Genomic DNA, 10834 nt, shown 5'->3' on the forward strand with positions numbered 1-10834 from the left:
AGGAAACCTGAGAGACAAAGCACAAAGAGATTTTACACTGATGTTCCAATCAAAATGTGGCTAAAAATAATTAAATTGGTTCAAGAACCCTCTCTATGGATCTGAGGTCTAGGGTACAAACTTATACTTAAGTGAGTTCACTAAAGTATTATTTTTTAAGGCTGCACTAGAGAACTCAGGACTCTCAGTTAATGGAGGTCTCTGTTCCAGTAGGTGGCACTAACGCACTCTGCAATTGTCATAGCATTAAACGGTAGAAGTAGAGAAAAGAAGAAACACGTGAGTTTCTGCGATGTTTTTAATTGTTACGAATTCAATTACTTTGATTAAACGAATTAAATGACAACTATACTGAGGAGACACATTTGCAAATAGTTCATTTGCTCTCGGTTAATAAAATGCGTTATGATGAAAAGCACAACCTAATTTAGCGGCTGTTTATGCATTGGACATATTAATAATAATAAATGCATAATGTCGGAGTCCACGACCCCAGGAAAAAAAGGCAACTTGACCGGAAGTGCCAGGAAATTAAAGGACAACGCTGCTGATTGGCATAATCTCATCCTGAAATGGGAGCGATTAAATGACGAGGGATCCACGATTGCGACTAAAATTGTTAATTTGGGACTGAACAAAAAGTAAGTTTAATATGTCAGTTGAACAATAAATACTAAATATTAAAAAATAAATATAATATAAATTAAAATATAATCAGATAATTAAATAAATGCGTTTGTTAGCAATCTGCCTGCTCTTTTACACATGTAGCCTGTGTCTCTGTCATCTCTGTTCCCAGATCAAATATGGAGTCTGATATGGTGATGGAAGGAGGCAGTTTGGCAGCTGGAGACCCTTCAAAGAATCTTAAACAGAGCAACCAAGAGCTTGAGGAAGAATGTGTGAAGTTACAAGATGTTGTGGATAAAATGGTACAGTTTTGGAGAAGGAACATTACTAGTATTGTGTTTTTGTAACATTTTTATGTAGTCCAAATTGTTTCACCAAAGGCAAACATACTGTCAAAGATGGAGAAAATGGTCAGTGATGAGCGTGGGATCTGTGAGCTAGAAGCATTCCAGTATGGAGAGAAAGGAAGAGCAGAACCACTGTTTCACACGTGGCCCACCCATCAGTTTGGTATGAGAAATAAAGGCTCATAATCATAAACCAAGTTATCCCATTTTCTATTAATGTTAATTTGATCAGTATGTCCAGAGTTTACTTAAGTAGAATTTGTTTGGTTCTAAAATTAATATGAATAAATATTACCCTGCAAATGTGACCCCCTTAAGACAACCATATATTATTTGCAGAGTAAAATGGAATTATCACTTAAGTCGCATGTTATTGACCTTTTGTTTCTTTGTCCTCTTCATGGCAGCTGAAGTATCTTCTAAGCTTTACGAGTCATACAAGCAGGAGTTGGCACTGAAGAAGACCATACTTCAGGAACTGGCCCACACTTCTAATGCTGATCTTTCAATGGTCTACCTGTCATCTTGGCTGTATCAACCCTACATTGACGACAGTGGAAAACTGCTGCTAGAGAGTTTGCTATTAGAAACGGGTCACAGACCTTTGTAATTCAGTCTGGAATCTATGCTTGAGGACAAATTAAAAGCATATCCCGACATGTATATAGCTTTAATCTGTTTAACCTTCAAATTTCTCTCATAAAAAATAAACTCCTGTTTTTATACTGTAATACTTTCTTGTCATAATTCCCTTGTCTTTACCATACAAAGTCTTAACTCCATAAACTCACTCACAAAAGTTTTAATGTCATATTTGAACATGTCCCTTTGTATTAAAAATGCTGAGATGTTTCAAAACAGTAAACCAGAGATTATATAAAAAGTAATAAAATAGTGCAACAACTTTTCAAATGACTTTTGCACTGGACAAACTACTAAATAACAGAAACAATGGAACATAAGAGGCTGCAGTCTAAGATTATAAGAACCTCGAGTCAGTTTTTTACAAATCTAGACGTTTTCTCACTGCTTAGTGAGACAGTGGTCTGTTATGAAAAACATCCCCTTTGAATGACATCTCAAAATTCCATGTTTTTGGGCCAAACCTCTGGGGAACGACCACTTTCAGCCTTAAAGGTTCATTTTCGAACGAATGTCCAGAAAGGTTTGAATAAATAAAATATGTCATGGGGTACCAATTTAAACTGTATTAGAACTACAGCCTGGGTTTCTAACATAAAGAAATGGTTATGTACAGATTTCACTGAATGGCTAAGTGGACACATCATCACAAAAATCTTACCACAGCTTTTCTGAACCTTGCTGGAGTCCATAACTTAGTTTTGGCAAATAGTATTTTGTGCATGTTGCGAAAGAATCAGTTTCCAAAACGAAAAGTACTAGATTCCTTCCACAATTTAGTGTGTCACATATGCAAAGCGTTTGCCACCATGTCATCTCTTTCCCCTTGAGACACATAACACGCAGCTACATAATCATTTCCTCAGAAACCAATAGTTAAGATATGCCAACATAAGTGAACTGTCTAAAATTCAAAATGAACAATGACTTTTGTTGTATAAACAGAAAAAAAACACTATTATATAATAATACTGTTTTTATACAAATTTACAAAGAATGCAATAAAAGTTCATTGAAAAAACACCATTACACAGAACGCATGAATGGTGTGAATAATGGACAAAAACAGGAAGTGAAGATGTGTCTCCATTAAGTCTTTCTTTCAGTTTCAATGCCCAGCAGGGCATGAACAGTCTCTAAAGGAACCCCTTCAGGTGCCTCAATGTGCATCATTGTGCCGTCGGGCCCGTTGACAATGACGATCCCTTTGGCGGCTAACTCTTCCGCGCTCTGCATGACGAGCCCCTCTGCTGTCTGGATGACAACAGAAGATTCTTCCTGCACCACCTGAATGGCCTCGGGATCTTCGAGAGCGTCGGCCTGGTCCTCTTGAACCTCTTGCTGAGCGGGTTCTTGCGAGTTCTTAAACTCGGAGTCAGTGCTCAGAGCCTGTTCCAGCTGTTTCACCTGATCCGCGATATCCACGGCTTCGCTGCTGTTCAGGACCTTGGAGATCTCTGGATCTTCTACGGCTTTTGTAGCATCAGAATCCGAAGAAGGCACTTCCGTCTCCATAGGCTCTTCCTCTGTCCTCGGTGGGCTGGCGTTTTCAGCGCTCTGTGTAGCGTCGTCAGCGGTTAGATCTACAGAAGTCAAGCTCTCCAGTCTGGTCAACACCACCTGAGGTTTTCGCATCACAGAGCCGTCAACGGTCTCGTCCTTCTGGATGCCATTCTGATTAACTTGATAGCCGTTGGTTTCTTCATTGCAGTTTTCTATTTTAAACCTTTTTGCAGGAGGCAGCATTTTGGCATTCTAAGGATAACATGAAGAGTAAATATGATTACCATACACTGTAAACAATGTTTTGTTCCTATAAAAGTATGACGAGTAACACACAATAGCTTAAAGAGCGGTGGTGATGTTGAGGATCTAGGTAAATGAAAGGTTCCAGGTTCAAAACCCACAAGGAGCAAATCATGATAAATAAAAGCATCTACTAAATAAGGGGCCTTCCAACTGCAGTCCACAGAACATTTTAGATTTTATCACAAAATATGTGTAGGACTGGATACAGCACCATTCAAAAGGTTGCAGTCAATAAGAGGTTTTTCTTAATAAAGAAATCAGCAAGACACATTAAGTTAATCAAAAGTGCCAGTAAAGACATTTAGGTTACACAAGATTTTCAATTTCAAATAAATGCTGCTCTTTTGAAATTTCTAGTCAAAGAATCCTGAAAAAAAATGTTAAGCACAACTGTTTTCAATTGATTAAAAAATAATAATAATTTTGAGCAGCAAATCAGCATATCAGAATGTTTTTTAAAGGATCATGTGACACTGAAGACTGGAGTAAATTAAGCTTTGTATTTACAGGAATGCATTACATTTAAAAAAAAAAAAAAAAAAAGAAAGTTATTAATGAATTCATTTATTTTAAATTATGCAGCCTTGAGCATAAGAGGCTTCTTTTAAAAACATCATAAAAACAATTCTAATCAAGATAATTTTATTTTATGTTCTAGATTTCACCAGTAAGAAATAAAAACATCATCTGTTTTGTATTTAAATGTTTATCTTACATAACCCTAATACTGGCCATAAAAAGATTTAAAGGGTTAGTCCACCCAAAAATAAAAAATGTAATTATTAAAAATAATTCACTCCAAGGTGTAGATGACTTTCTTCTTTCAGCCAAACACAATCAGAGTTATATTAGAAAATATCCTGGCTCTTTCTAAGCTTTATAAAGGGAGTGAGTAGCTCCTGAGATTTTGAAGCCCAAAAAAAGCACATCCAGCCATCATAAAAGTAATCCATACGGCTCCAGGGGGTTAATAAAGGCCTTCTGAAGTGAAGCGATGCATTTTTGTAAGAAAAATATCCATATTTATAACTTTATAAACTATAAATCACTGGCTTTCAGTAACGGAAGTATGCAAGTTGAGTTCCGGTGAAAGAGAGTGACCTCTGACCTGACACATGATGCTGGATGTAGGAGTAGCGTAAGCTTAGGTGAGAGTAGACACCTCTCATGGTCTCATTTGCTAGCTTAGCTAATGCATTAACATGAACAATTTATTTTTACATAATTTATTAACCTTTGTTAATGATGTTAGTTAAAAATGTTTATATTCATGTTAGTTCACAGTGCATCAACTAAATGTTAACAGATACAGCTTTTACTCTTAAAAATGTATTAATATATTCTGAAATTAAAATGAAGTGTTGTTCATTGTTAGTTCATGTTAAGTAATGTAGTCAACTAATGTTATCAAATAAAACTGTATTGTTACCCTAAGTGTTACTATGAAAATGTATAACTGCCTTTATATTTTACAAAGGGGGTTCCTCACAAAAGCATCAGGGCATCAAAAAGTTTGAAAACCCCTGCACTAAACCCACTAACCCCTGACTAGTTAATAAATAGAATCATTAATTATGAAAATACAGAAATGTATACTATGTAACCCTATTTAAAGGAGTCTGTACTGGAATTATCTGTGCATAGAACGTACCTCAATACTCCGTAGACTCTTTGTGGCCTGATTTGCTCTTGGCTCTGACTGATTTGTGTTTTGACTTTGTTGTCCCTCAGAGGAAGTCAGGAGTTTCAGTGCATTGGGATCGGTTATACCCAGAGATTGTAAAACCTGAAATGACAAATAATTTATTTGTTATGTACTCAAGTTTGATCACAAAGCTGAGATGATTAAATATCTAGCAATTACTTACTCCCATGTTGTTGACCTCTATAGCTGGCCGAGAGGCTGGTGAAGTGTGCAAATATTCCAGGGCCATCTTTTTCACTTGGCTGTGTAGTTGTTCAAATTCATGGTACACGCTCGGGAACTGTTGCTTTGATGGGTAGCCCTTTTCCACCTATAGGGACAAGAACACTGTAAGCATGTATTCCAACATATGTAATAACATGGTATTTTACACATTGATTCAACAGTGAGAAATGGACAAATTCAAAAATCTATCCCATGTTTCAGAACATCTGAACATACCTTCATCAGCACAAACTCCCATACAGTCATGACTCTGGCCAGACGTGGAAGAACAATCTCCATGAGATCTTCATCATCGTACTGTTTAATAAACTGAAGAAAGATGAAAGATACTCAGTCAGGGGTGAATTCAAAATTAGTCAACAGTCAAAAGTGTCAGTTCTATCTAGATGTTCAATAGGGTTTAAAAGCATCTGTTCACACTGAAAATCTAGGAGTTAAAATCTATTATAAACATGGAAATATAAAAAAGTTATAGGATTATAAAAAATGTCAAAGAAATCATAAGGAAGCTTTTCAGATTCAGTACCATTTCAAAATCATTTATCAAATAAACAAATTTGTGACATTGACCATGTGAATAAAAAAAAAAAAATACTACTAAAAGAATCTAAAAGGCCTGTTCACACTAAGGACAATAACTATAAAAAGTTGTAATAATCAATCTAATTCTATGACAATAGGGAAGTCCACAACACAACTATAAAGATAACAACACAGAATCACTTGTTGGAATCACTTCCAGAGTGATTTTTTCCAGCTGATCACTAAAATCATTAACAGCCAATCAGAATCCATTCTGCTTTAAAGAGCTCAAGAATTTAAAGCATCAGATGACATAACTGCAGTGCACTATTAATACATTTACATTATCGTACATTAGTGTGGATGCTAATATAGTTTAGTCAACTTTTCTCTTCACTTTCTCTTAATTTGTAATGCAAGAAAAACTAAAATTTAAAAATAAAATAAGAAGCAGCTTTTTCACAAGTGGACTATTGAACCCCACTGTATCAAGCAACTGTTATAACATTATCCTTGTATCACCTAGCCAGCCCTGACCATTAGCATTTTACCCAGTAGTTACATGATATAACTACTTCATAGGTTGAACACATCAAATATGTGAGAGTACAAACCACAGAGATGACGGTGAAAAGTCACTATAACAAAGCATTTATTAAAAAACACTTCACCTAGAATGCATGCATATATGATTTGAATGTCTAAATAGTGTAAGCACACAGATGTATAGCAATCTAGATCGTACTTCTTTTAGCCGATTTCTTTGTCTTTGTGCTTGCTGCTCTAAGCTCATTCCTCTGGGGTACTTGGGTGGCCGTCCTGGTCGTCCTCTCTTAGGTGGTCGCCCAGGCCTCCTCGGACGGCCAGGCCGTACTGGTCCCCTGGGCCGCCCAGGTCTCCTGGGTTCTACCTTGCCAATTTCTAGAACCTGAAATATTGTTTACTTGTGATTATTTGATTAATCAGATAAATACACCTAGCATCCAGCAAGCAAAACAAATCATCTTACTTTTTGAGTACTGAGTGTTTTCACATGACTATTATCAGTGACTTCAGTTCCTGAAGGTTGTTCGTCTCTAGTTGTGGAAAGGTCTTCTGCTTGAGGTGGTGTCGGGTTCTTGTCATGTGTGGGATTTAGCTTATAGTGCCTGTTCAAACCGGCGACGCCGATGTACGCTTTATCACAGGTATCACATTTAAAGGATTTGTCACGGAGATTGAGGGTTACATCTGAGCTCTTCTTCCCCCGTTCTTCTCCATCCTCATCCTCCACACTTATCTCAGAGTAGTCATCTGAATCTGATTGGTGGCTTTCTGCCAAGTCCTCATTCTTAATAAACTTGTAGTCCTTCACCTTGTGCTTAGGTGGTCTAGACACCCGACCAGAGCGGGTCTGGATTTTTTGAGGCTTCTTCTGGCGATTCTTAACTTTCTGGGTATCCTTTCCAACAGCTGGAGTTGAAGTTTTAGTTTCCACAGTAATAACTTTGGTAGGCATCGTTATCTTGGCTGGAGGAGATAAAACTTTCGGAGACGGCACAAGGATCTTTGGGGTAGGAACAACTGGCTTGGCTGGTGGACTCTTGACTATGGCAGGTGCAGGGACGTGTACCTTGCTAATTGGGACAGAAATTGTGCTAACCATAGGAGCCGGTTTCTGAAGGAGAAGCTGAATAGGAGGATCATTTGGGTTTTGTAAGAAATATTGCTGCTGTCCAGGCACAGGGGTGATGTGGATGATCTGTGGGCTGCTTAATGTTCCTACGGTTGAAACCTTTACCAGTGGCTGACCAGCTGACAGATTCTGCGGCTGTAAAATTGTTATTGGAGTTGTCTGCCGTTGTTTATTGTCTTGCTTCAGAGGTGCCTGCACTTGAATTTGGATGGGCTCGGGTGCCTGAATAAAAAAACAACAACATTAACATTGGAGATAAACGGCTAAATAATTTGCTTACACAGTCTGTGGACTAGTTCAGTTCAGAATATCTGACTGGTTTTATGCAGAATAGGTAGAAGGATGCATTTGACATCATACTATTGTAAGAAGAAAGATTTGCTTTGACTTACAAAAACTTTAGACCTTGGTAACCATTATTTCTACCCAAATACCATAGTTACTACAATTTTTATAAAACAGTGAAAAAGAAATGAATATAGGATCTCATGCCAACTGTCTAATAGGATTTCCAAGTTCTTGATAATTTGTATCATTTCTATATGCGATACATGTATGGATGGAAAGATGTATAGAGAAAAATAAGTATGGAAAGAAAAGGAAGATCTATGCACAGAAAAACGTGCTAAAGTAAGGAAGTACAAAAAGAAACACTTGTGGAAGAAAGGAAGCACAAAAGGAAGTGAAGAAGTACAAGGAGTAAGAAAAATAAGAAAATAAGGAAGGAAATTTGTGCAAAAGAAAGAATGTTTGAAAAAGTACAGAAGTAAATGCAAGTGAAAAAGTGTACAGAAGGACGTATGGAAGGAAATCTGTGCAGAAAGCGAGGAAGGAATTACAGCAGGACACACTTTTGGGTAGAAGTAAGTATGTGCTGAAGAAAAAGTAGAAAACGCAGAAAAGGGAAGTACAGAACGAAATACTTATGGGAAAAGGAAAGTTATTGTATGTTTGGAAGAATAAAGTACGTATGGAAGGAAGTAGATAATGAAGGAAACGCAGAAACAAGGGAAAAAGAAGGAAAAACGTGTGGAAGAAATGAATATATACGACAGGAAGAAGGTAGGAAAGGAAGGAAAAGGAATTACTTACTTCATAAGTTTTCTGAGAAACCATTCAGTCCCATTCTGCACAGTAAATAGCCTAATTGAATTGTCTTGTCATACAATCTCTCTGACTTATGAAAGACTCTATCGTACCTTCTGTGTGGTCGTGTTGGCTCCATTCTGCGACTGCTGCAGCGCGACGTGTTTGGCGACGCTCTGCAGCTGCTGCGACGCGTTCTGCACGATACTGACGGGCTGTGGCTGGATCGCGGTGTCCAAATGCAAGTTACTGGTTTCCAGTGTAATGTAGGACGTCGGCTGCGCTGTGACAGATCTCTGCAGTATCTTCGGGGTAGTTGTATGGGTAGTTGTATGGGTCGTAGCTGGCTCTGCCAGTGCTTTACTCACTATAACCTGCTGCACGTCCACGATGGGGGCAGTGGAGGGTTTCACAACTGTCTCAGTCCCTGCAACATGGACTAATTGTTGTTTCGATAATTGCTCGATTAATTGCTGCTGCTCCTCGGCCGATAAGCCCGAGCTTTCCACGAAGCTGCCGTCGGGCTGCACGTAAATGATGGTGGTCGTCGGTGCAAGAGCGTTTAAGACGTCGCCGCTTACAGTGGTGCATTCTGCCGTTAAACCGGCCTCTGCGGTGGCCTGAACAAAAGACGTAATGATATTTGAATCGGTAATCACCTCACCGCTCACGATCTGCCCGATCACCTCCTGAGTAACGTTAACGTTACCATCCACAACTCTGACATCCACCGCCGACTCGCTGTGCATTAACTCGACGAGGCCTTGATCAACGCCCCCTTCTGCGGTGGACGGCGTTTTGCTTGCGTCTTCTTGGTTGTTTTCCCCTTCGGCTTGTGTCGTCTCGGGCTGCTGCAGAGGTTCGCTCGCGTCGAGGTTTTCCATTTTCGCTGCAGCAGATTTGGACGCAGAATTATTTTCGTCTTCATTGTCCGCCATTTTGTTTACAGGAGCAAAACTTGCTAACTGACGTAAGGACCCTCACAAGAGCGCGAAAAGAAGCTGTTTGCTTGCAGACGATTAATACTCAAAATGTGAGTAATATTTGCGAGGTTGATTCAAAACCTGGTCAAAAACATTTCAAATTTGGAATACGGTTATAATCCAGAGACGCTTACTAAGGTAACGGTAGCCAGGCAATTGGTTTTCCCGTCCATGCCACCGATGACGATAGCACGGAGGATGGGTAATAACAAATCACGTCACTTCCGCTTTTAGCGCGCCGTTCTCTCTTTTCTCTTTTTAATAAGATATATTTTACCTGGCTACCGCTCATATTGTCCTACTGCCTTTACACTGGACAATATCTTAAATATTTTAAAAAAAAAATCTTGTTTAGATGTGAAGACCATTCTCAAGTAACAAATGTGTTTTTATTTAATCCTTATTATAATAGTTTGGGGTCCCACAACTTTGGGATACACCGTAGTCAAAAGTTGTCCCTTTTCCTGATTAATTCCTATCACTTTTGACATTTCATATTATCCCATGTACAAAAACTGCTGTAGGCTATTATAGCTACTAGGCTATGATGATTTCACAATTTGTATCTTCATTGTTGAATGTTGGAAATGTTCTTGATTTTCAGAAGAAAAAAATGACAGAATTCTAATGTGATGCATGTATAAAAACTGTTGGTCATTGTTAGTGGAAAAAATAATATTAATAAACTATGAGAGTGTGAAAATTTTATTTCTTCAAATTTAGTTGAAGAGAGACTTGAGAAAAAGCCATTTGGACCTTAAATAGCATATAGGCCTACACACAATCCCTAATGAAATTAGATTTATTACTAAGAAAACAGCATAGTAATGTTGGTGGGTTTGTTTGTGAATAAAATAATGTGGAGCAAATTACCTACATTTTTACAGTAAATCTCCGGCAGGGGGCAGGAAGGGACCACTTTTACATTTCTCAATCCACATTTCATGGTCTCGTTTGTCATTCTGCTGTATCACTAATATGAATCTTTTTATCACGTTATTGCCATTATGTTAATGGGTCAAAATACCCTCAAACAGAGCAACTATAATAATATAAAAATCATCAAGTCCACTGAACAAACATGTTGTTATGCCTTCAACATTTAGCATAGCATACATATGAATGCTATTCAGTCACAAAGACTTTTGCAGTCCAAACATATTTTTCACAGAACAAAGTAATACACACACACACCTTTGTCTGGTGGGAG

General features: G+C 38.1%; 2 protein-coding genes across 2 annotated transcripts; one reads left to right on the plus strand and one right to left on the minus strand.

Annotated features, from left to right (window-relative positions):
• The first annotated feature begins 240 nt into the window (after positions 1–240).
• cinp (cyclin dependent kinase 2 interacting protein) lies at positions 241–1708 on the plus strand. The gene is made up of 4 exons (XM_079853071.1): positions 241–641; positions 800–932; positions 1011–1140; positions 1385–1708. Exons 1-4 carry the CDS (start codon positions 475–477, stop codon positions 1585–1587), a joined length of 633 nt encoding a protein of 210 aa, XP_079709197.1. The 5' UTR covers positions 241–474; the 3' UTR covers positions 1588–1708.
• A 55-nt stretch (positions 1709–1763) lies between these two features.
• znf839 (zinc finger protein 839) lies at positions 1764–9821 on the minus strand. Its single transcript, XM_079853070.1, has 7 exons — positions 8755–9821; positions 6890–7777; positions 6626–6808; positions 5575–5667; positions 5297–5443; positions 5080–5214; positions 1764–3374 (listed from the first exon to the last, which is right to left on the minus strand). Exons 1-7 carry the CDS (start codon positions 9577–9579, stop codon positions 2709–2711), a joined length of 2937 nt encoding a protein of 978 aa, XP_079709196.1. The 5' UTR covers positions 9580–9821; the 3' UTR covers positions 1764–2708.
• Positions 9822–10834: the final 1013 nt, after the last annotated feature.

Source organism: Squalius cephalus (genome assembly GCF_949319135.1).
Source record: "Squalius cephalus genome assembly, chromosome: 20".
In the NCBI taxonomy this organism is placed as follows: domain Eukaryota; kingdom Metazoa; phylum Chordata; class Actinopteri; order Cypriniformes; family Leuciscidae; genus Squalius; species Squalius cephalus.